This window comes from Hippocampus comes, unplaced genomic scaffold (genome assembly GCF_001891065.2).
Source record: "Hippocampus comes isolate QL1 unplaced genomic scaffold, H_comes_QL1_v1.1 scaffold51, whole genome shotgun sequence".
Taxonomy (NCBI): Eukaryota; Metazoa; Chordata; class Actinopteri; order Syngnathiformes; family Syngnathidae; genus Hippocampus; species Hippocampus comes.
The window spans coordinates 2216164-2241946 of NW_017805497.1; the positions used below are offsets into that span (position 1 = coordinate 2216164).

The following is a 25783-nucleotide window of genomic DNA, read 5'->3' on the forward strand; positions in this document are numbered from 1 at the left end:
GGCTCACTAACGACTATTTAATAATCGATTAATCTGTCAACTTTTGTTTTCCGATTAATTGATAAATTGTTGTTCACTCTAATCCAAAGCCGTACACTATACTGGTCACTACATCTAGACAATTAACCGTTCACATTCACATCTGTAGGCAATTCAGAGTCTTCAAGTAACCAAACAAGTATGTTTTGGGGACATGGTAAGAAACGACACCCAGATCTTCTGACTCACTCCTGACTATGAGACAGATAGGCAACCGTGATCGTTATTGTACTTCTTGATTTTGAGTCACTGTTTTTTCAAATGGTTGCACCAACTACAAATCTTTAGCGCCTCTATGAAAAAGAAAAGCTTCTTGTCCTGCTCTGCGCTTTGAAAGAAACACTTGATGGACTTCAATTTTCAAACTTCTGAGGTGGGGGTTTCAAATGCACATAGGATGGCTCGAGATCAGCAAAGTCACAAATGGAACAGGGCCAGTTTTAATGTTGTAATTACTTTATTGAAAATTTAGTTAGTTAGAATCATTCTAGTAGTGGCACTGCATTGGCTTTACTTTGTTCTACATTGGAGAGATTTCCATTCGGTCCCATACAGTAAATCGGTCAAAAGGCTCCATGCTGCACATACGGATATATTTTGCAAAGACAATGATGAGAGCTCAACTTAATGTCTTAAGTGTGGCAGTTTAAAAGTCAATTGGTTCATCTTACATCTTTCAACACAAGTACAATGAGGGGAAAAGGTACCGTATTTTCCGCACTATAAGGCGCTTCGGAGTATAAGGCGTACCTTCAATGAATGGCCTATTTTAAAACAGTTTTCATATATGGGCACACCACATTCCAAGGCGTATAGAATAGAAGCTACAATCGTGGCTGCAGTTGCGTTATGCATCCACTAGATGGACCAGCGCTAAAGGGAATACAGTACCAAAAAAATGCAGCTTTATTTATATAGAGCTTTGACAACCGCTGCAGCTGTAATGAAGCACTTTCCATAACATTTAAAATACTACGTCCAAGAAATCAGAATATTGATCCATGTATAAGGCGCATCGGATTATAAGGCACACTGTCCACTTTTGAGAAAATTGAATGTTTTTTAGGTGCGCCTTACAGTGCGGAAAATATGGTAAATATTCTTAGGTTGCACATGATTTAAACATGCGAAACTAAATTTTCCCTGCTTTTCCTCAAAAATGAGATAGTTTATGTTAGTTTGACACATTTTAATCATGCACATGTTGAAATTAAGTAATTCGAATTTGTTTTTTTTTTCAGTATGTGGATACACAAAACAAGTGATGTTTATCGAGCTACATGAGGGTAGAATGAGATGCAGAGAGGCGCAAACACATGAGCACTGTACATATGGTCAACTTTGTTATCTGACCTTTATGAATGGCTTCTGTTCCAAGTGGGAGGGAGCAACCAGGGAGGAGCGATATCCACTCACATTTTGCAAGTGTTCTCTTTACATTGTGAAACGCTCACTCAGCAATGTCTCAAAAACAAAACCATCTGTTTCAGGCCTGATGTGTCAACGACTACAATAAAGCAGTACGCTGATATGGGTCATTCCTGTCCCCATTCAACTCACAACCTCAAGTGGTATATATGCATAGTTATCAGGAGAGTAGTATGCAAGTTATGTGTTCGCTGGTTTCATAGTCTTGAAACCAAAATATCTCGCCTTTGGTGACATTTTGACAGGCAATTTTACGTTTTCAGTGAATAATTTTTACATGTATCAGTTTTTTTAATGCTGCAAATAGAATAACACTGGTCTGCATCAAAAAGTGTACAAGAATGACACATATTTGCTCAAACTTTTTTTTTTTGCGCTGTAGACAATGGTACTGTTTATTTTGGTCCATTTGCTCCAGTTTTTCAACTACACGCTGTTATATATGCTCGTTTTTTTTTTAGGCCGTTTTGGTAGGCTACTGCTAAGTTACTACTAACTGCTCCAACTTAGCATTAGTAGATGTGTTTATGTGTGTGTGTGTGTGTGTGTGTGTGTGTGTGTGTGTGTGTGTGTGTGTGTGTGTGTGTGTGTGTGTGTGTGCGCGTGTTTGTGTGTATGTGAGTGTGTGTATGTATGTATATATATATATATATATATATATATGAACACACAAACATTCAGGTGTTTCATTTACATGTTCTTGTAGCAAAAAAAAAAAAAAAAGGATCACATAGAGAAAAACGAATGAGACATTTGGATTCGACATCCAAAACTGCCCTCTCAAAATGTTGGCTGCTTCGTTTACGCATATTTACTTATTTGTTTGATGCAGACCAGCGGAATGATCAATCCACAACATATGATGTGGAATAAGAAAGCTGGCGTTCCATTGCTTGACAGCAGATACATGATTATCCATTCCAAAAATGCAATGTATGAATGTGTACGGCATTTTGCTTTTAGATTGCTACATAATAAGGCACAAAGTTAAGCGCAGCTTTCGAAAATATACTTGCACATGAACATTTATCTGAAAATATAGAAAGACCACAATTACGTATTATGTATCTTCAGGATTATGATTCCTTCACTTTGTCATCATAAGAGCCGCTCCCCTTGTAAGCTGCGACGTAGCCGCTCGTGTCTGGGATGTCTTCACGTCCAACCTTTCCCTTCCCTTTGCCCGAATCATCGAATCGCTCCTTGTGTGTTCCTGTGTACTTGGACGTGTCGGTCAGTCTGTCCACAGCCGCTGCCTTTGCCGGTCTCTATAAAATCATAAAATGAGTGCTCAAACAAAGAATTCAATTGACCTACCGGTATATTTATTCCTCGACTCAAATGTCAAAATTGACTTCTGCAACTACCGTGACATGTTTTCTTTAGAATAACTTCAGTGATTTAAATTGATCGACATAATGAAGATTACATCTCCATTGGCTGCCCATAACTTTATGAACAGTGTTGGGCAAATACTTGTAAAAATGTACATTACTACGGAAGCATGGAGCTGCCAATTGTGGAGTCAAAATATTTTGGCTGGCAAATATATTCCAATGTACTGGCAAATATGTTGTAACACATTTAAGTACGTTCCAACGTACTCGCAAATATATAGTATTTTCCCATAATACCACGGGGTATTGATTTCCTCATGCCCAAACCCCGTGACATGATGGGGTAAAGAAACAAACATAAATACTTTATTATTACACCAACATCAATGCATTTGAAAAGTAAGTAAGTACACATTGTTTGTTTTTTATTGTGGGTGTAGTGCATGATTAATGTTCGGCCTGCTTTTGCCACGACGTATTGACGGATTTGCTCAAGTAAAAAAAAAAAAAAAAAGAAAAAAAAAACATTTCACCTACATTACACTGACACGTTTTAAAAATTAAGCCTGTAAGTAAACATTGTTTATTCATAATTGTATGTTTTTTATGGCTTCAGTGCATGATTTACATTGGGGTTTTTTTTCCCCACAGTTCCACACAGTACACACATGTGCAAGTCAATAGCTCGTGGCAATATGGGGCAAAATGCAGAACGTAAATCATGCACTACACACATAATGAAATAATAACATACGGAATAATGAACAATGTTTACTTACTTAATTTTTTACCGCATTGGTATACTGTCAACTAAATGCTAAAAAACAGTTTTGTTTTTTTTGGTTTTTTTTTACTGGAATTAAGGGAAAAATGCTACGTTTGTAGCATTTAGCATATGAGTACATTCGAATGTATTTATGAGAATGAACGGATTTGCGAGGATGTTCGAACGTACTTGCGAGTACGTTTGCACGTATTCGCCAGTCAAAACATTTTTACTCCACTTTGGCAGCTTCACGCTTCCGTACATTTCTCTTCTTTGAAAAAGAAAAAAAAAAAATCCCTTCCAGTCTTGATATGCTTTACCGAGGCCTTGTTTCAGAAGATGTATTTTGGCCATATAATATTGACTCGTTCTAGTGATTATCTGGCTCTTTATAAACTGAAAAAAAAGATCATTTGGGCCAGCAATGCATGTACACACCCTGAATGACACATGATGAATCACAACCATATTAGTGGTTCTGCCATCATGATTCATGTCTATTTTGTCTAATGAGGTATCAGCAGTCTCTGAGAAGGCAGCCAATGAAGGCACAGGCAGTTGCGTATAGATTTTGAAGTGTATTCAAGAGCACAAAACTTGGACACGGGCCATTGAAAAGGCAACATCAGCTCACTCCAAGGTTTAACCCTTTCATGCACCCTGTAACCTCATAACATGAGAAGCTGTCCACTGTAGTAACCTCTGTCCCTGAAAGGGTTAAAATCATTTGTAGTCCAAGTCACTGAGATTGTAACAGGCTTCATTTAACTGAAATTGAAAAGCAAAGTCTCATCGCTTCTGTGTTGTAACTCATCCGGAGCCTCTTCAGCCACACAAGGAGGCATGAGTGCAGTGGAACTAATGACAATGTACTCACAGTGATTCCAGCATTGGCAGGCTCCTTGCCAACAATGAGACCATAGAGGAGCTGGAGCGCTTCCTCTTTGCTCTTGCCTTTGAAGCGCTTAGGGCCCAGCTCAGTCAGAGCCATGATGAACTGCTCAAATGTGATTACACGAGCTGACTTGGACCTGAGGAGACAAATAAAGCTGTTGTCGGCTGCTCTGAGGAAAATCTTTCGGGTGCCAGAGGACGGATATGCAATCATATTCTTTTTTTTGTAATGCAGAAATGTGAAATTGCAACGAGCTCCTGAAATAGTCAATGTAATCTTCGTGTGGCACCTGCGTGTGTTTAAATAAATTGAAATAATTTCCGTGATTTGCCATTAAGGGTGGTCTACTCTGGTGGCAAAGAAAAAGAAAAACACATTTCAGATCAACAGTAGCCAACTCACGGCTTGCTCACAACAACTGTTCTTTATATGTGGAGTGAGGAATTCTTCGCATTGCATCTGTGAAACTAATATGTGGCCAACCATTAATTGTGACGGTGTGTTTTTTTTTTAATGCTTCTTTCCTGGTGATCTGCGTGGCTCTTTTTAATTTGTAAATTTAAAAACTGCAGAAATTGAGAGTGAATTCCAAATTGACCTGTTTCACAACTTCCACTGTTTTACTGGTCTCTGCAAAACAGCTGCATCAGAGCCGTGTCAATAAACCTCCATTTTTAATTTTTTTTTTTTAACATAGAGCTCAGCAGAGGTAGGATATTGCCGTTTGTACTTTTACACAAAGACGCAGCATTCCACGGCATCCCATCAGATTTGTGCTGTGACGTTAAAATTGCTTTCAACTCAACAGTGCAGACTAAATGAGTATTGAGTGCGAAACGGGAATCTGTGACTGGCTTGTCATGTCAACAGTCTGTGACCAATTTTGTTGCTCTGTTATGACTGCGAGACAACTTTCTCTCCTAAGGACGCTGCATCGAAAAACATTACTTGACTTTGGTGAAGACGATGTCAACGTCTGTGGTGGTGACATTCTTGCCGTCAGTGATGAGACAGTCCTTGCAGATCTTGGCAAAATTCTTGCCGTTCATCTCCTTCCCCGTCGCCTTGCTGTCACCATGAACGGCAAACTTTCGGAAGGACGTCTCCACCTCTGATGTCGACACAGGGCCGTCAGCCATGCTGACAAACACACACAGTGGAGACGCAGCTTAGTACTCTTTGGGGGACTCCCGTTTTTGCTGAGCAAAATCTTTTCCAAACTCGATGGGCATGTCAATCAGTTCAAGTGAGCATTTTGTCTCACTCAGAATTTGTTTCGAAGCACGCAGGCGCAGTTTCACATCCATCACTGTGATGTTTGTTACGGAAGCTGATGGCAGGCCAATTTAATTCAATCATCTTCATTTCCTAATGGCCCCTGTGCTGCTCATTCTGCAGAGGATGCACAGGAAAGGTGATTTACTTTGGTTTTTTTCCCTCAACTCGGGACACAGACGCAGAATCAACCATCGCTTGTTCTTTTCTCATTGCACTGATACTGTATCCGTTTTTAGTTACGCAGATTGTATTTTTCCTAAAATTAGATGTAACTTAACGTCACCTCGTTGATGACAGAATAGATTAGCTGACTAGGATATTCAAACATACCCGATGGTAATAGTGACTGAGAAAAATAAAAACAGGAAAGTAGTAGTAAGTCGGTAAATAACACCAAGATACAATTCTCAACATTAATATGCCCATGTCTTATTTTGTGTTGCCGGAGCAAAGAGATGGCAAGCCTTTTCGATTGGGAGATAAACAATGTCACAATGTCCTCGTTACAGTATTCCCTGTTGCATCGTCCCTCAGGGCGTCCACTGCAAAAACAACATGAAGTGTACCTGCTGCTGGAGGCTGCAGGATGCTTGCCAGTGGCGAGTTGAAGGAAATCCCGGAAATCGCTTACGGCTGCTCGACCTTCTTGTCCTCCTTCTTCCTCTTTTTCTTCCACTTCCTTTCCTCCTCTCTGCCACTCCCAGGCTCTTGAGCGGTGACGACATCGATGCTGATGCGTGGCTAGGAGGAGGAGGAGGAGGAGGAGGGAGAGAGTACCACCCAGCACCATCAGTGACATCACTGCGACTCAGCGACTCTTCTGTCTGTTTGCGCTCATAAAACAGGCTGTGTATTATGAAGTCATTTAGTTAGTATTATTCTTATGGACAGCAATTTTGTGACCCGCCGTACTCCACTGTTCTGTTTTCCGTGGTACAACTACCCTGTTATACTGTCCATCAGTCCTAACTTTTATTTGGGCCCAAACCTTCAGTTCTTCTTCTTATGATGATGATGATATTAATGATGATGATGATGATTTGAGCCATTCAGAGGCAGAGTTTCTCTTGTTTATTTATTTTTTTATTATTATTGACTTGCTGTACAAGTTAAGAGTTCTTCAGCATGACAGCACAAATTGATGGCTGGTGCTTCTGATTGCTGCTCTTTGGACTTTCGGCTTGTCCCATCCGTGAATAACATTGCCATAGTGAATAGATGGCATCATTTTTTGGGGCATAGTTTTTGCTCCAGATGCCCTTCCGAAGGCAATTCAACCATTTTCTAGTCCTGGCATGAGAACGACTGGCTGGGAATTGGGCCACTGGAACTGATTCAAAATCTGGACCCCTGACCTCTGGCGCACATGCTAACTAACCAGTTGTGTGTGAATGTCAGTATCATTTTTAAGAAATAAAATAATTCCGTAGAAATTGCATTTTGTATTTATTTGGGTTTTCTTTATGAGGTATGAAAATTGGTTTGATGATGCAAAAAAGTTAAGTGTGATACTATGCAAATTTGAACTCAATCGGTTCAGTAAGTACAGTATTAGGTACTAGTCAGAAATTGTAATGTCAAAACGTCTATCATCCGGAATAATCTTAAAATCGTTTTATATATTAAGATTTTGGCTGTGCTTCTTTTCACATATTTTTATCCTTGGTGGAAGTTCTGTGATGAACGGTTCTACATCTTGGTCAAAGGACTTTTTTTGGTTTGACTTGCTTTTTGGTCACACAGTCAGAATACGGTAGCTTCTTTGCACTTCGACTCGTCTATCTACCGTCATCTCCTGTCTTGCATCCTAAGAGAGCATCGGAGCTGGGTTGCCCTCCTTTAAGCATCATGTTATCGCTGCTGTTTACTCTTTCTGACAGATGCTCGCACAGCCCGACTCCCCGCCCAGCACTCGTTTGTTTCCACAAACACATCAGAGGAATCCGGTGCATGTGACAGACCTCCATCTCATCACAGCTGTTATACCACATGCTCCTCATGACTCATCCGAGAAGTTCCACCTACATACTCTACTTTAGCAACACCTCCACCAACTGATTCATCCATAACCTCAGTTATTTTGGTTCTGTGCAAAGCACGCTGCAGATGGTCTCACAAATTGTAAACGTCAAATTCTTCATCGTCAACTTGTATGGCCCACAAAATTGTTCTTCTGATCCAAGGAAACAAGCTGTAAAATGATCCTGGACAAGGGCAAGTAATTCAAGGCCTCTAGACACCAATCCCATGTTAGGCGTCGGGAAATCGGAAAATGCCGTCTGCTTGGTGTAGAACGCACCGTCGTAAAGTCTAGGGGGCACGTTCGAGGGGTACTACTACTCCTGAATGCGCAGCAGGTTGTCGTCTCCGCTGGTTTTGCAGTGTGCACGTCGCGTCATTTTCCAATCCGAAGTGCCCACATATGTCATATTCAGCATAAAGCATTAAACATTTGATTCTGTTTTATTCTGTGTATCAACACTTTTATAGTGTATGCATTAGCATACTTTGAAATGTAATATTTTAATAACAACCAGAGAATATATATGGAGGACATTGGAATCTTTTTAATAGATTAACCCATTTGTATACGGTGTTATTTTGCTGCCAAATGCCCGCTTTGCACACGTCGTAGTCTAAATCCTGCGTACTGTCACCTTGCACTGTTTGTCCACATTAGCATGTATTTGCGTGGGTGCCCACATCCTGACAGCATATTTTCTGTTCAGGGTAAACAGAGTTGTTTTGAAAACATGCACCACCACGAAACTCGCTGCTCAGTCACATGGAAACTGGGAAACAGCTGGAAGCGGAGGAACACTCATTTTGCTGAGAAACTGTTGCATAAAACCCACAATAAGAGAGTCGTGTGTACGTTCTCAAGGGAGCGTGTATCAAGGCGCCTCAAACCGAGTCGCAATTCAAGCCTGTTCATTTACAGTACATTGCAAACATCTTGCGTTGCCGCTGATTTAAAGACCTTTTTCACAGTCAATCATTTTCACATCACAAAACTGTAAATAGTAGGAACATGCAGATGTTAGCAATAACGTGGGTTACGGGTTCCATTCATTTGGGTTTTAGAGATAGCTTTTCGCAGCATTTTTGTTGCTGCACATTTTCTTCTGTTATAATGGTCGGGAGGAAAAGCAGCATGCACAAGTGATTGATATAGACCGCACGATTTTTTTCAAAAAAATGCGTACCGCAAGAAGCAGTGTATGGATCATTAGTGCAATCGCACATTCATCACTGATTTTTTTTTTCCAATAGTCCGAAAAAAACCCTAAATCAATCGTTTTTTGGAATTTCTAAATGCATGCTTTGTTCCCACAAAATTTAAATGTACAGTACAGTATCTTGTTGAGCTGTGCATTACTGAGTAAACTTAAATGTCCAAAGATTGCTGACTGCTACTTTAACTCGACATTCGGGAAAAGGCACTGAAGGTGAGAAGATGCATGCTATCTGCTTGTAGTGTACACAAAACCTCCCCTTCTTTCAATGTCAGCATAAAAAAGCAGAGTGTCATTGTGCTTGGGTCACTCCAGCTCTGTTTGGTTCAGATACTTCTTGATTTTACAACAGACCTATTAGGGACTTCATCAGTAAAAAAAGGGTCTGCTTCAATTTCTTGTAGGATTATTATGGCTGAGTCGAGTTTCCCTTTACCCCCAGAAGCCATCTGCCCTCTTTGTGTGGATCCACAGAGAGACCCGGTCACTATCCCATGTGGGGACACTTACTGCTTGGATTGCATCAAGATCTACTGGGATCAGTTTGACCATATGGGGGTTTACAGCTGCCCTCAATGCAGAGCAACCTTCACACCGAGGCCCGTGCTGCGACGCAATCTACCGGATGTCTATCACGAGCCCCGCCGCCAACTTCCAGAGCTCACGCCTTTCCCCTACATGCATCGGGAGTCCTTCTGTGATTTCTGCGTGGGTCGCCGCAACAAGGCGGTCAAGTCCTGCCTCATGTGCCTGGCTTACTACTGTGAAACCCACGTCAAACCACATTACGAGTCGTCCACCTTCAAGCGTCACAAGCTGGTGGACGAAACTGGCCACCTGGACAGGAAGATCTGCCCACAGCACGAGAAGGGCCTGGAGCTGTTCTGCCGCTCAGACCAGATGTGCATTTGTGTACTGTGCACTGTTCGAGAGCACCGCAGCCACAATATCACCTCTGCGGAGGAGGAGCGCATCGACAAACAGGTACAATACAAGGGTCTCATTTAAACTGTGAGTCCACAAGACATTCTGGACTGGCTGTGAAAAATCACGCCTGGTAATTAGCTGGGATATGGCAATCATTATCCAAAACAGCAATGATTGTTTACCTTATTTAGTCGTCATCGGTCAAACTAAACATCAATTATTGGACACAGTAGCAAGAATTCTTCTCTCTACATCACTGTCTAAGACGTCTTCAACAAGTTTGGGTGGTTGCACTGATCAGGCACTGGCCAAAAGTCATCTTGAATGAATGACTGAATGAAGATACGTATTGGTTTTGCTCCATAAGTTAAAACAATGCAAAATCTAAATATGCTCAACCTACAGTCACTCCAAAGGGAAAAAGGAGGAGATGAGATTTTAAAAGTTCTTCTTATCGTCTTTTCACTTTGTCAGAAAGTGCTGGTGGTGACGCAGTCCGAGGTCCAGCACATAATTCAGGAGAGGATGAAAGAGCTGCAGGAGCTCAAGCATAATGTTGATGTTCTCAAAGTAAGACCGGTCAAACTTAACACTCCTTCACACAAAGCAAGTCATGCCAAGCATATATTTTGATGTACCTTAAGCATGCTGACAAAGTGCCCTTGCCTGATAGAGCTGCGCCCAGCGGGCCCAAGCCGAGAGTGATAAGACGTTTCACGAGATGCTACAGGCGGTGGAGCGCTGGAAGGCTGAAATCCATCAGATGATAACAGCCAATATGCAGGCGGCCATGTCCCAAGCTGACAGCTACGTGGAGCGTCTGGAACAGGAGATACTCGAGCTGCAGAGAAGAGATGCGGAGCTGAGGCAGATTCTTGAAACAGAAGACAACATTCACTTTCTGCAGGTGACTCACTGTCATTCATTACTTCATAATTTGTGTATGAATTTAGTATATGAGGCTGTTGTGCCAGCAGCGCCCTTTAGTTCCTTTCATCAAACTCCAATTCATTTCCCTTCTTGATGTAGTCTCCGTGGACAGGTGTGAACAGAGCAAACAAAATCAATCTGTCTGAGAATTCCTAAAGTGGTGGTCTTGATACAGTGCGTCCACAAATCAATTGCACCTAATTATTCATCCCCTAACTTGATTAATTGAGTTATAACGTCAGTGGGGATTCGTAAAACACCTGTGAACAATTGCTCAAGTAAGTGTGGGTTAGTGAGGTTAGTGATGATCCAAAACGTTAGGCAAGGCTTTTGGCTGTAATGTTAGGCAGAACCTAAAATGCACTATGACCTAAACAGGTGATCTGAATTTGACTCTCTCAAAACTTTAGAGTGGACATATCCCACTGTTTAATGTTTGAGTACTTTCAGCTCAACTTGCTGTTCTCCAAAGCAAAATTTACAATGGTTGTTTGTGTGTTCCACTAATCAACGAACATACATTTCAGAGGACGTCCACTCTTTTTTTCTGTGACTCTTCTGGTCTCTCTGAAACTCTCTTGTAACCTGCTGATCTCGCACTTGCTCAGTGACTACTTCCCTCTGAGAACATCTCGTTTGAAGCCCCATAATGGTGAAGTATGTACATACTGTTGGCCACACAGCAGAATTGGCTAAAGCCGACATCAGACTACACGTATGTAGCCTGATTCTGAGCCAACGGACCTGTCGCAAACAAACATAGTGGCTCATAGCCAACTGTCCAATTTGAAGTTGTCTTTCTGCGTTTTAGCCCGTGATATGAGCGTACTCAACAATTAGTCGCGAGGCGTCTGGGGAGCTTTACCCAGAGAGCGGCACTATGTTAAATATGTTATTTTAAATGAATTAATAGTTAAACTTTTTGGACTTGATGAAGCAACTCTTGTGTTGTGTTGTTGAATAGAATTTTCCAACCCTGTGCGTTGCTCCGGAAGCCATGGTGCCCAAAGTGCTCATCAACCCTCAGTTCTCCTTCAGTGAGATGAGTAAAACGGCCATAGAAATGAAGGAACATATCGATGATATCTGTAAAAAGGAACTCGGTAAAATCTCCAAGACAGGTTTGTCCAAATAATCCAAAACACTGTGTTTGCACTTCAAACTACTATCACTATAGAGCAGACAAATGTAATGTGCATCCTTTTTAACAGTGAGTGAAACGCCTGTGTACATTCTTTTGCCAAGAAATGGTGACAAACGGCTCAAAGGTAAGTGTGAACCAAAACATGAACTTATAGTATGAAAAATGAAGCAAATACATATATGAGGCGTGTCCCGATCTGATCACATGATCGTAAATCGGGCTCAATCGCGTGATTTTCAGCTAATCCAATATCCGGCGAAAAAAGATCAGTTTTTATTATTTTCTGAACATTTCAAGGTCACAAAGCTCCAAAATAGTCCAAATAGCAATTATCTTGCCAAAAGGAACAGGATCAAAGTCCCGATTTCACATCATTCATTTCCCAATTACCGATTTTGCTCCCAACGAACACCTTTCCAACGTAAACTTGATTTTAATGACCAGATTTTCCCCACAAAATAGTGCAAAGGCCTTCGTTGCAACGAACCGTGAGAAGCTAATTGCCACCACGACCTTGCTTATGAATAAAATGTCGAGCGCAGGATTCCCCGCCCTTGTGTATCATCAAATTTACTGCTTAAATAAGAGAGGAAAAAATGTAAAACGTTGATCTTATTTTGAGAATATTAAAAATAGCAATTAGCGCTGATTTGGTGAAATTGTATCGGTAACAACATATAAGTTATATACACTGATTGATGTATGTACATTTTTATATTAATTTGAGGAAAATTGGACGCACGCTTTTTTTTTCTTAATGACTAGACGAAGTGTTGAATTGGTACACAGTATCGGCAGATACTTAAAACCAAAACACTCAGGCTTGGGTGCTGAATAGGATCCGACTTCCCTAAAATATACAGTGTGAACATAAAACAAAAAGTTCAGAAATGTGTATTTGGCTTAGTAGTTCTCCACTTGAACAATGCCTTGTGCCAATAAATCTTATACTGTAGCATAAAATGTGTCTACACTATGATAACCTACTTTTATATCTGTTGCTGTGGACTTTGTGTTGCTCGGTCGATACGACCACTATCACAATGTCCCCACCAAAATGTGGTACTCCCTTGGTGCTGCACTAAAGTACCTCATAGAAGCAGTGAAAATTTGCCCTATTTGAAAGGTTTTCAATGCATTCCTAACCACAAAATGTATGTGACTTAAGAATTAGGCATAATTTGAAAATAAAATAAAATGTATTCCCGGTTGCCTCGGAAGTGGCATAAAGGCATTGTGACAACTTTTTTTTTTGTTTGTTTTTTTGTTTTTTTAAGAAAAATTAGCTCATGGGATGTCAACTGAACACAAAAATTATGTTTCATATTTTGATGCTGAAACAGTTCCTAACAGAGTGGACTTTCAGGAGCCAAAATCAAGATCAGACTTCTTAAGATGTAAGTACAGTAGTTAACTGTGCATTGTTTAACCTTACTTTCTACATTGTTTGGGCCCAGTGTCGCAAATACTATTATCTCGGCCCCTCTCACTGGCCCTGAGAATCATCATGTTTCTTCATCAAGGGAACCTCTGTTCCTACCTAAGACAACTAGACGACAGATATGGATACATTGGTTTCAGTAGCGGGTTATTACGGATGAATTGTGAGTTTTGATTGTTCATTTTAGTGAAGAAATGTGTTTGCTCTTAGACTCCTGTAAGATGTCCTTCGATGCAAATACAGCCTATAAGGAGCTGGTCCTGTCAGATGGGAACCAGAGGGTCACCAGGAAGAAAACAATCCAGTTTTATCCTGATCATCCGGAACGTTTCGACGGCTTCTCCCAAGTGCTGTGCAAGGAGCCACTTACTGGTTTCAGATTTTACTGGGAGGTTGAGTGGAGCGGTGAGTTTTCCCTCGGAGTGGCCTATAAAAGCATCAGTCGCAAGGGGAAAAACTCACACAGTCTGCTGGGCTACAACAGCAAATCTTGGAGTCTGCTCTGCTCCGACTCTGGATATTCCGCTTGGCACAATAAAGCAGACCGTGACCTTGCGAATGCTCCCCGTGCCTCACGAATTGGCGTGTACCTGGACTATGCTGGTAACACGGTGGCATTTTACTCCGTCTCAGAAACGATGGAGCTCATCCATAGATTCAAAGCTCAGTTCAGTGAACCTTTGTATGCAGGCTTTGGTGTGGGGTCCTCAGTTACCCTTTGTCAACTCAAACAGAGTCCTACACCTTACTAAGATATCGTTTGGTTTATATAGTGAAATCCATGTTGTATTATTTTTAAAATTATAAATATGCAGGGGTTTTATTGTGATAGTGTCGTAAAAAAAAAAATCTGAGGGTACAGTGTTTTGTTTTGTTTTTTTAAATATGTGAATATCTTTGTTTTTGCAATCATTGCCTTATTTAATGTTGACTTCGAACAAGTGAGTGAAATGAACACTAATTCAAATAAACGAGTACGTCATTGATCTGTTTGTGACCAACAGGTGGAACAGTAGGGCTCTTCCTGCAGCGACACATCTGTTGGTCGTGATGTCATTAGTAGGTTCTCTGTTAAAAGGACTCCCGGCCCGACCACTTGGTGTCGAGTCATTGTTGCTGTCACTGGTTTCTGTTGTTGCTCCTGTGTGTTACTGCCATGGATTTTTGTTTGTATTGCTTTCACTTTATTTTTGTGTCTGCCATGTTACTTTGTATCCGTGTTGTTTCAGGATTTTGTTTGTTTTGGATTTAGTTTTTCTTAGTGTTTGATGAATATATTTTGTCAAGTTCACCCTGCTCCTCCCTCCTGCCTGCTTTTTTGGGTCCTCCACCACCACGCCCGTGCCAAAGTAGGCAATACAAGTTTGCAAACCACCTCGCACTGAAGTTTCTTATCGGCAGAGCTCTTGTCTATATTGATGACCTCATGTCGAGGAATCAAGACCGCCCCCCCAGACTCCCCAAGTTTAAAGTACTGTGAGATATCAGCTCCAGACCATGTAACTTATTTTGCATGTAATATCTCAACACTGGTGTACCAGCCCATTGAGCTGGACGTGAAAGAGAATTGTTTGTTGAGCATGTCTTGGTAGAAGGATGTGTTCACTCTTTGGAAGCTGGTTCGGTATTATTCTGCTGCAAGACTTTGTGAGTTCAGAGTCTGGATGGCATATGTCAAGAATAAATGAAGGGTGTGATACCTGAACATGGTTTTGTATTAATATATCTGGCTTTGGACAGAAGCATTGAAATATATGTCGACAGTGGATTTGTCAAGGGTGTAAATATAAATTACCATGACTACTTCTTTCTTGTTCTTTCCCTGCTCCACTGGAGGATTTCTTCACTTTCTTACGCTACTGTGTTTTCTTATTTTACTTCTCAGCTTGAGCCCAGAACAGTGTGAGGATTTGGTCTCGATACTTCTCAATGAGTAAATAGTTCCTCGCAGTTTGTCTCTGCAGCCTGCAGACAGTATGTTCAACACCACAGCCAGGTCAAGTGGAACATAACCTTTGAACCAGTGCTGTGACAACTGCAAGAATGTTAGTGTTGAAACACGCATGCAAAAAAAAAAAATAAATCACAGCCCTACAATTTAAGGCCAGCATCAAGCTTTACAAAAAGAATAATGGGTTTTAACTAGGCTTAGCAATTCCAGAAACGATAGCTTTTACAGAGCTTTCAACTATTACGGATTGTGACCCAGAACATGATAAGCAATGTAGACAATGGATGGATGAATTTGTAATAATAAAAAGAAGATAAGAACAAGAATGATAAGAAGAATAATTATTTTGCTAATAATAATAATAATAAAATAAGAAGATAAGAAAACCTTGATTTGTCCCACACTGGGGAAATTTGCAATCTATAGCAGCAGAATTGAAGGGGGCGGGGGGTAGAAAAGAAAAACAAAGTATTGCATGCACAAAATAAATGTTTCAGAAAAAAGAACTGTACACAGTACATAATGCAATATAAAATATAGATATAAGCATAGATGCAACTGCATGTATGCTGTATAAGGTGGCTGTGCTATTTACAATGTATGGATGGGGGGAGTCCAGGTTTTCACGTATGTTTATTTAGCAGCCTAACAGCAGTCGGTAGGAATGAGCGGCGGTATCTCTCCTTCTTGCAGCGTGGGCGTAACAGTCTCTGGCTGAAGGAGCAACCCAGTGCTGTCAGGGTGGGCTGGAGGTGGTGTAGAAATACATCTTGACAACAGTTAGTCCCAGAAAGTTGATAAACAGTATCAATTGGAAGAGACCAGGATAACTCATACTACATACAAAGCTTTTCAGTTCAAAATACATCAGTTCATGTCCAAAAACTCATTTTGAATAATTCAAGCAAAGACACCATTGTGAAATTCACTCTTGACATCTACGAAGTAATAAGATCAATCAAAAACTGCCTTTACGAACCTGCGACTAATTGACTGTCAATGAGGTATTAATTAACCCTTTCAGGGACAGCGGTTACTACAGTGTACAGCTTATCATGTTATCAGGTTACAGGGTGCATGAAAGGGTAAATTTCACAATACATTAATGATTGTTTGTAGTGGTGCAAAACTGCATTGTTTCATCCTGAGAGCCGTTTCTTATATTTTGTTTGTTATACAGTTTATGATGGCACCGTGTACTCCGTATTACGCTGTGCAGTTCTACACCACTCGAACCACAATCATAAACGTGTTGTTTACATGATGAAATATTAAATAACCCGCTTACACAATTTATATGAATGTTTGTATTATCTGTTTTTTTTATTTTGCCATTCAGATTCAGCTCTCCCCAGGGCATTTTTGTGTTTTGCAGTTTGTAGGCAGCACTATAACACTGATCATTTGTGAGTACTGTACATTACTGACAGCGAAAACTTTGGATGGAAATTTTTACGCTTGTCCCCATGGCTTTTAGATTTGGTACTTAAATTTTACAGACCAGACGAGTCTTTAACACAAGTGATTTTGGAACCTTCTTGCTCGGCTTACCGCCTTTTTTCCGAGTTGTTTCATCTCGCGCGATATGTTGTACATCAGGCATGCTGACTAAACCTGCAGATGAAAAAGTTAAATAATGTATGCAAAAGTTGGATATTTTTTGCCTTACCTTTTTTTTCCTGTGATGTGCCTTTGGAAAGCATATGCTTTTAAAGCAGCAATTTGCATGTGAAGCAGCAGCAACGAACTCTCAGGAAACGGGATTTATCTGAACCTAACACAAATTAAGGTCAGCTTTCACACCTGACACATTTTTAACTATCTGAACTTTGCATTCTAGCGATATTCAGTCCCAGAACCAGTAACAGTAGATGTGATGTTTTCAAAGGCATGCTGCACAATTCCTTATCACAGTTAATTATGATTCATCATAACTGGATGGTGTGAACAGATTCAGGAAAAAGAGACACTGACTTCACCACTGGAGTGCAGGGTGTGGCAATACTAGCGGTTTGGCATCTCATTTGAGCAGGATGGTGAGTGAAAACATACAAGACCGAAAAACAGGTTGCGTCTCAGAACTAAGAAAAAAAACAAAAACACCACCACAGTGCTTGTCTTCATGGGGTAAGATCTACAATGAATTGAATTTGACTCTCTCAAAACTTTAGAGTGGACATATCCCACTGTTTAATGTTTGAGTACTTTCAGCTCAACTTGCTGTTCTCCAAAGCAAAATTTACAATGGTTGTTTGTGTGTTCCACTAATCAACGAACATACATTTCAGAGGACGTCCACTCTTTTTTTCTGTGACTCTTCTGGTCTCTCTGAAACTCTCTTGTAACCTGCTGATCTCGCACTTGCTCAGTGACTACTTCCCTCTGAGAACATCTCGTTTGAAGCCCCATAATGGTGAAGTATGTACATACTGTTGGCCACACAGCAGAATTGGCTAAAGCCGACATCAGACTACACGTATGTAGCCTGATTCTGAGCCAACGGACCTGTCGCAAACAAACATAGTGGCTCATAGCCAACTGTCCAATTTGAAGTTGTCTTTCTGCGTTTTAGCCCGTGATATGAGCGTACTCAACAATTAGTCGCGAGGCGTCTGGGGAGCTTTACCCAGAGAGCGGCACTATGTTAAATATGTTATTTTAAATGAATTAATAGTTAAACTTTTTGGACTTGATGAAGCAACTCTTGTGTTGTGTTGTTGAATAGAATTTTCCAACCCTGTGCGTTGCTCCGGAAGCCATGGTGCCCAAAGTGCTCATCAACCCTCAGTTCTCCTTCAGTGAGATGAGTAAAACGGCCATAGAAATGAAGGAACATATCGATGATATCTGTAAAAAGGAACTCGGTAAAATCTCCAAGACAGGTTTGTCCAAATAATCCAAAACACTGTGTTTGCACTTCAAACTACTATCACTATAGAGCAGACAAATGTAATGTGCATCCTTTTTAACAGTGAGTGAAACGCCTGTGTACATTCTTTTGCCAAGAAATGGTGACAAACGGCTCAAAGGTAAGTGTGAACCAAAACATGAACTTATAGTATGAAAAATGAAGCAAATACATATATGAGGCGTGTCCCGATCTGATCACATGATCGTAAATCGGGCTCAATCGCGTGATTTTCAGCTAATCCAATATCCGGCGAAAAAAGATCAGTTTTTATTATTTTCTGAACATTTCAAGGTCACAAAGCTCCAAAATAGTCCAAATAGCAATTATCTTGCCAAAAGGAACAGGATCAAAGTCCCGATTTCACATCATTCATTTCCCAATTACCGATTTTGCTCCCAACGAACACCTTTCCAACGTAAACTTGATTTTAATGACCAGATTTTCCCCACAAAATAGTGCAAAGGCCTTCGTTGCAACGAACCGTGAGAAGCTAATTGCCACCACGACCTTGCTTATGAATAAAATGTCGAGCGCAGGATTCCCCGCCCTTGTGTATCATCAAATTTACTGCTTAAATAAGAGAGGAAAAAATGTAAAACGTGAGAATATTAAAAATAGCAATTAGCGCTGATTTAGTGGAATTGTATCTATAACAACATATAAGTTATACACACTGATTGATGTATGTACATTTTTATATTAATTTGAGGAAAATTGGACGCACGCTCTTTTTTTTCTTAATGACTAGACGAAGTGTTGAATTGGTACACAGTATCGGCAGATACTTAAAACCAAAATACTCAGGCTTGGGTGCTGAATAGGATCCGACTTCCCTAAAATATACAGTGTGAACATAAAACAAAAAGTTCAGAAATGTGTATTTGGCTTAGTAGTTCTCCACTTGAACAATGCCTTGTGCCAATAAATCTTATACTGTAGCATAAAATGTGTCTACACTATGATAACCTACTTTTATATCTGTTGCTGTGGACTTTGTGTTGCTCGGTCGATACGACCACTATCACAATGTCCCCACCAAAATGTGGTACTCCCTTGGTGCTGCACTAAAGTACCTCATAGAAGCAGTGAAAATTTGCCCTATTTGAAAGGTTTTCAATGCATTCCTAACCACAAAATGTATGTGACTTAAGAATTAGGCATAATTTGAAAATAAAATAAAATGTATTCCCGGTTGCCTCGGAAGTGGCATAAAGGCATTGTGACAACTTTTTTTTTGTTTGTTTTTTTGTTTTTTTAAGAAAAATTAGCTCATGGGATGTCAACTGAACACAAAAATTATGTTTCATATTTTGATGCTGAAACAGTTCCTAACAGAGTGGACTTTCAGGAGCCAAAATCAAGATCAGACTTCTTAAGATGTAAGTACAGTAGTTAACTGTGCATTGTTTAACCTTACTTTCTACATTGTTTGGGCCCAGTGTCGCAAATACTATTATCTCGGCCCCTCTCACTGGCCCTGAGAATCATCATGTTTCTTCATCAAGGGAACCTCTGTTCCTACCTAAGACAACTAGACGACAGATATGGATACATTGGTTTCAGTAGCGGGTTATTACGGATGAATTGTGAGTTTTGATTGTTCATTTTAGTGAAGAAATGTGTTTGCTCTTAGACTCCTGTAAGATGTCCTTCGATGCAAATACAGCCTATAAGGAGCTGGTCCTGTCAGATGGGAACCAGAGGGTCACCAGGAAGAAAACAATCCAGTTTTATCCTGATCATCCGGAACGTTTCGACGGCTTCTCCCAAGTGCTGTGCAAGGAGCCACTTACTGGTTTCAGATTTTACTGGGAGGTTGAGTGGAGCGGTGAGTTTTCCCTCGGAGTGGCCTATAAAAGCATCAGTCGCAAGGGGAAAAACTCACACAGTCTGCTGGGCTACAACAGCAAATCTTGGAGTCTGCTCTGCTCCGACTCTGGATATTCCGCTTGGCACAATAAAGCAGACCGTGACCTTGCGAATGCTCCCCGTGCCTCACGAATTGGCGTGTACCTGGACTATGCTGGTAACACGGTGGCATTTTACTCCGTCTCAGAAACGATGGAGCTCATCCATAGATTCAAAGCTCAGTTCAGTGAACCTTTGTATGCAGGCTTTGGTGTGGGGTCCTCAGTTACCCTTTGTCAACTCAAACAGAGTCCTACACCTTACTAAGATATCGTTTGGTTTATATAGTGAAATCCATGTTGTATTATTTTTAAAATTATAAATATGCAGGGGTTTTATTGTGATAGTGTCGTAAAAAAAAAAATCTGAGGGTACAGTGTTTTGTTTTGTTTTTTTAAATATGTGAATATCTTTGTTTTTGCAATCATTGCCTTATTTAATGTTGACTTCGAACAAGTGAGTGAAATGAACACTAATTCAAATAAACGAGTACGTCATTGATCTGTTTGTGACCAACAGGTGGAACAGTAGGGCTCTTCCTGCAGCGACACATCTGTTGGTCGTGATGTCATTAGTAGGTTCTCTGTTAAAAGGACTCCCGGCCCGACCACTTGGTGTCGAGTCATTGTTGCTGTCACTGGTTTCTGTTGTTGCTCCTGTGTGTTACTGCCATGGATTTTTGTTTGTATTGCTTTCACTTTATTTTTGTGTCTGCCATGTTACTTTGTATCCGTGTTGTTTCAGGATTTTGTTTGTTTTGGATTTAGTTTTTCTTAGTGTTTGATGAATACATTTTGTCAAGTTCACCCTGCTCCTCCCTCCTGCCTGCTTTTTTGGGTCCTCCACCACCACGCCCGTGCCAAAGTAGGCAATACAAGTTTGCAAACCACCTCGCACTGAAGTTTCTTATCGGCAGAGCTCTTGTCTATATTGATGACCTCATGTCGAGGAATCAAGACCGCCCCCCCAGACTCCCCAAGTTTAAAGTACTGTGAGATATCAGCTCCAGACCATGTAACTTATTTTGCATGTAATATCTCAACACTGGTGTACCAGCCCATTGAGCTGGACGTGAAAGAGAATTGTTTGTTGAGCATGTCTTGGTAGAAGGATGTGTTCACTCTTTGGAAGCTGGTTCGGTATTATTCTGCTGCAAGACTTTGTGAGTTCAGAGTCTGGATGGCATATGTCAAGAATAAATGAAGGGTGTGATACCTGAACATGGTTTTGTATTAATATATCTGGCTTTGGACAGAAGCATTGAAATATATGTCGACAGTGGATTTGTCAAGGGTGTAAATATAAATTACCATGACTACTTCTTTCTTGTTCTTTCCCTGCTCCACTGGAGGATTTCTTCACTTTCTTACGCTACTGTGTTTTCTTATTTTACTTCTCAGCTTGAGCCCAGAACAGTGTGAGGATTTGGTCTCGATACTTCTCAATGAGTAAATAGTTCCTCGCAGTTTGTCTCTGCAGCCTGCAGACAGTATGTTCAACACCACAGCCAGGTCAAGTGGAACATAACCTTTGAACCAGTGCTGTGACAACTGCAAGAATGTTAGTGTTGAAACACGCATGCAAAAAAAAAAAATAAATCACAGCCCTACAATTTAAGGCCAGCATCAAGCTTTACAAAAAGAATAATGGGTTTTAACTAGGCTTAGCAATTCCAGAAACGATAGCTTTTACAGAGCTTTCAACTATTACGGATTGTGACCCAGAACATGATAAGCAATGTAGACAATGGATGGATGAATTTGTAATAATAAAAAGAAGATAAGAACAAGAATGATAAGAAGAATAATTATTTTGCTAATAATAATAATAATAAAATAAGAAGATAAGAAAACCTTGATTTGTCCCACACTGGGGAAATTTGCAATCTATAGCAGCAGAATTGAAGGGGGCGGGGGGTAGAAAAGAAAAACAAAGTATTGCATGCACAAAATAAATGTTTCAGAAAAAAGAACTGTACACAGTACATAATGCAATATAAAATATAGATATAAGCATAGATGCAACTGCATGTATGCTGTATAAGGTGGCTGTGCTATTTACAATGTATGGATGGGGGGAGTCCAGGTTTTCACGTATGTTTATTTAGCAGCCTAACAGCAGTCGGTAGGAATGAGCGGCGGTATCTCTCCTTCTTGCAGCGTGGGCGTAACAGTCTCTGGCTGAAGGAGCAACCCAGTGCTGTCAGGGTGGGCTGGAGGTGGTGTAGAAATACATCTTGACAACAGTTAGTCCCAGAAAGTTGATAAACAGTATCAATTGGAAGAGACCAGGATAACTCATACTACATACAAAGCTTTTCAGTTCAAAATACATCAGTTCATGTCCAAAAACTCATTTTGAATAATTCAAGCAAAGACACCATTGTGAAATTCACTCTTGACATCTACGAAGTAATAAGATCAATCAAAAACTGCCTTTACGAACCTGCGACTAATTGACTGTCAATGAGGTATTAATTAACCCTTTCAGGGACAGCGGTTACTACAGTGTACAGCTTATCATGTTATCAGGTTACAGGGTGCATGAAAGGGTAAATTTCACAATACATTAATGATTGTTTGTAGTGGTGCAAAACTGCATTGTTTCATCCTGAGAGCCGTTTCTTATATTTTGTTTGTTATACAGTTTATGATGGCACCGTGTACTCCGTATTACGCTGTGCAGTTCTACACCACTCGAACCACAATCATAAACGTGTTGTTTACATGATGAAATATTAAATAACCCGCTTACACAATTTATATGAATGTTTGTATTATCTGTTTTTTTTATTTTGCCATTCAGATTCAGCTCTCCCCAGGGCATTTTTGTGTTTTGCAGTTTGTAGGCAGCACTATAACACTGATCATTTGTGAGTACTGTACATTACTGACAGCGAAAACTTTGGATGGAAATTTTTACGCTTGTCCCCATGGCTTTTAGATTTGGTACTTAAATTTTACAGACCAGACGAGTCTTTAACACAAGTGATTTTGGAACCTTCTTGCTCGGCTTACCGCCTTTTTTCCGAGTTGTTTCATCTCGCGCGATATGTTGTACATCAGGCATGCTGACTAAACCTGCAGATGAAAAAGTTAAATAATGTATGCAAAAGTTGGATATTTTTTGCCTTACCTTTTTTTTCCTGTGATGTGCCTTTGGAAAGCATATGCTTTTAAAGCAGCAATTTGCATGTGAAGCAGCAGCAACGAACTCTCAGGAAACGGGATTTATCTGAACCTAACACAAATTAAGGTCAGCTTTCACACCTGACACATTTTTAACTATCTGAACTTTGCATTCTAGCGATATTCAGTCCCAGAACCAGTAACAGTAGATGTGATGTTTTCAAAGGCATGCTGCACAATTCCTTATCACAGTTAATTATGATTCATCATAACTGGATGGTGTGAACAGATTCAGGAAAAAGAGACACTGACTTCACCACTGGAGTGCAGGGTGTGGCAATACTAGCGGTTTGGCATCTCATTTGAGCAGGATGGTGAGTGAAAACATACAAGACCGAAAAACAGGTTGCGTCTCAGAACTAAGAAAAAAAACAAAAACACCACCACAGTGCTTGTCTTCATGGGGTAAGATCTACAATGAATTATTACTGCGTTACTAACCAAGCAATTTCTCGATTTGATTTGTGCTGCGTACTACAGATCGTTCAATCTATTGAATTGTTAAAGACGCCAAATGAAGCAAATACAGAATCAATGGAATGCTTACAAATGCTCTATGCCTGAGGGTGTTCTCAAAACAATTCATTGTGGTCAGTGTAAGGCAGTAGTTTCATAATAGTATAGAATATAATAGTAAATAATAGTTTCATAGAAGCTTCCATGTTTGGGGAGCATGGCTGCCCAATGTTTCATGCGTTGTGGGATTTTGCACGTTTGCACGGAGCTACATAGCCTACAAATTACATCCTGGAAAACATTTCGGTTTGTGCGTCACGGTGCTTAACTTTTGCTTTTTATTTGATGTTGGCACCATTTCCTATTTCATTCTCATGAGAATCTCTTCCCAATACATTTTCTTCTTCAAAAGCATGTTATATGTGCAAGCCGAGTGGTGATACCTAAGAGGTAATTGACGATAGGGTCAAAGTACAGTGGAAGCTATTAGGTGGAATAACCATCCTTTTTTTTTTCCTTTCCAGACGTACTTGGCAGAGGAACTTAGCATGCGTCATTACTGTATCTCTTCTCATTACCTGCCTGCTGGTGTCAGTCATTATATATCTTCTGCCCCATTGCCAGTGTGTTTCTGGAAAGGTAATTTAATAAAATTCCTCAGAGAGAAGACTGCATTGCCATCTAGTGGATAAATGCTGAGCACACCATTTCTCCTTTTGTTGAGAATTCGACACAGGCCTGCGACTCCGGGGAACGCGGCTGCAATACAAAACCCATTGTATTGACTGATGTGGTCGTTCTCGAGACAATGGAATCCCATACAAACTTCAGTCAGGCTTGGAGCAATGCGGAAGAAAAAGCTCGGAGGCCAGCGCACGCATATATTGAGAAACAACCTGCTGTGGCCATATACATGTATACAAAGTCTATGCTGAAGCATTCCAACAATAAAGTACGCACTGTGAATGTAAGTGGACAACAATCGAGCAAAGATGAGACAATTCATATGGATTCAAAGCTTTATTCTTCTCTTCGTGAAGCCATTCAGGTTTTAAAACACAGTCAGCCAACATGTCTCAAAACCATCTACCGAACACAAATGCATTTACAGGTTGACATTTCTAACAAGCAAGTCCGGTTTGGCTCCTTTACTTTAGCTTCTGGCAAAAGGAGCCTTGAAAGGAGCTGCACCTGTTTTAAAGTGAATACTTGTTTTGGTGCCGACATAAGCCATTACTCTGCGTTGGAAACAAATCATCAGGTGTTTATTCCTCCATATGAAGTCTTCAAAGTGTCTCGTGTTCACATTGACGTCACAGAGGACTGTAAAGTCACCTACAAGTTGGAGAGCAACCTCAACTGCGTGTATGACGTAAAGAGAAACATGTTACATCTGATATCTGCATCATCGGCGGAAGGATTGTGGTGCATTGTCAATGTCACTTTTGTCATCGCAATTTGGCTTGTGGTCGCTCTCATCTTTATGAAGGCATATCGAAAGAAAACTCATCGGCATAATGTTTCTTATGTCCAACCAGTAACCCGCTATCATGCTTGACGTTGTCATAAAAACACCATGATCTAAAACAAATTTCATTTCCATCATCAACTTTGTTCTGCATCACCATTGATTATGGGCTTTTGGGGTTTTTTTGTATTTGTTAAAGGTTATCGTTAAGATTGTCTGTGTGGGTCTTGTTTGATCTTTGGGATGAGTGATGCTAAACATCTCAAATAATTTCAGTTGCAATACTTTTCTTTAATAATCTGTATTTTTGATGCACTTCTACTGCACTATATATCGATCCATACATCTTTATCTACTCTATTTGTACATATTTTGTTGTTGTTGTTTTTTTTGTTTGTTTTTGTTTTTTTTTTGTTTTTTTGCATACCAGTATACACTATGATCAACTACTTCAAACAGATACAATAGCCCGGGACAAGG

General features: G+C 40.3%; 3 protein-coding genes across 4 annotated transcripts; 2 read left to right on the forward strand and 1 right to left on the reverse strand.

The window, feature by feature from the left end:
• Positions 1 to 2285: 2285 nt before the first annotated feature.
• Positions 2286 to 6582, reverse strand: LOC109519748 (tubulin polymerization-promoting protein family member 3-like). Its single transcript, XM_019876462.1, has 4 exons — positions 6310 to 6582; positions 5414 to 5605; positions 4448 to 4601; positions 2286 to 2735 (listed from the first exon to the last, which is right to left on the reverse strand). Exons 1-4 carry the CDS (start codon positions 6540 to 6542, stop codon positions 2544 to 2546), a joined length of 771 nt encoding a protein of 256 aa, XP_019732021.1. The 5' UTR covers positions 6543 to 6582; the 3' UTR covers positions 2286 to 2543.
• A 2684-nt stretch (positions 6583 to 9266) lies between these two features.
• ftr84 (finTRIM family, member 84) lies at positions 9267 to 21512 on the forward strand. Of its 2 annotated transcripts, XM_019876797.1 has the most exons (8): positions 9267 to 9963; positions 10381 to 10476; positions 10580 to 10813; positions 11801 to 11957; positions 12048 to 12108; positions 18172 to 18179; positions 19609 to 19662; positions 19917 to 21512. In XM_019876797.1, the coding sequence occupies exons 1-8, from the start codon at positions 9391 to 9393 to the stop codon at positions 20456 to 20458; spliced, it is 1725 nt and encodes a 574-aa protein (XP_019732356.1). In that variant the 5' UTR covers positions 9267 to 9390; the 3' UTR covers positions 20459 to 21512. The 2 variants fall into 2 exon arrangements, with proteins under 2 accessions (XP_019732356.1, XP_019732354.1); XM_019876795.1 differs by lacking the exons at positions 18172 to 18179; positions 19609 to 19662; positions 19917 to 21512 and adding exons at positions 13324 to 13377; positions 13632 to 14705 and having other exon boundaries at positions 9268 to 9963; positions 12048 to 12104.
• Positions 21513 to 24205: 2693 nt separating this feature from the next.
• Positions 24206 to 25437, forward strand: LOC109519766 (ecto-ADP-ribosyltransferase 5-like). The gene is made up of 3 exons (XM_019876481.1): positions 24206 to 24285; positions 24360 to 24474; positions 24560 to 25437. Exon 3 carries the CDS (start codon positions 24644 to 24646, stop codon positions 25391 to 25393), a length of 750 nt encoding a protein of 249 aa, XP_019732040.1. The 5' UTR covers positions 24206 to 24285; positions 24360 to 24474; positions 24560 to 24643; the 3' UTR covers positions 25394 to 25437.
• Positions 25438 to 25783: the final 346 nt, after the last annotated feature.

What these genes read in the sequence shown, in the direction of transcription:
- LOC109519766 (XM_019876481.1), top strand. Translation starts at nt 24,644, where the DNA reads ATGGAATCCCATACAAACTTCAGTCAGGCTTGGAGCAATGCGGAAGAA.
- LOC109519748 (XM_019876462.1), bottom strand. Translation starts at nt 6,542, where the DNA reads ATGTCACTGATGGTGCTGGGTGGTACTCTCTCCCTCCTCCTCCTCCTC. An exon ending in CCTGCAGCCTCCAGCAGCAG is followed by an intron (nt 5,606 to 6,309) that starts GTACACTTCATG and finishes TGTGTTTGTCAG; the next exon opens with CATGGCTGACGGCCCTGTGT. An exon ending in ATCGTCTTCACCAAAGTCAA is followed by an intron (nt 4,602 to 5,413) that starts GTAATGTTTTTC and finishes TTGTCTCCTCAG; the next exon opens with GTCCAAGTCAGCTCGTGTAA.
- ftr84 (XM_019876797.1), top strand. Translation starts at nt 9,391, where the DNA reads ATGGCTGAGTCGAGTTTCCCTTTACCCCCAGAAGCCATCTGCCCTCTT. An exon ending in AGGAGCGCATCGACAAACAG is followed by an intron (nt 9,964 to 10,380) that starts GTACAATACAAG and finishes TCACTTTGTCAG; the next exon opens with AAAGTGCTGGTGGTGACGCA. An exon ending in ACAACATTCACTTTCTGCAG is followed by an intron (nt 10,814 to 11,800) that starts GTGACTCACTGT and finishes GTTGTTGAATAG; the next exon opens with AATTTTCCAACCCTGTGCGT.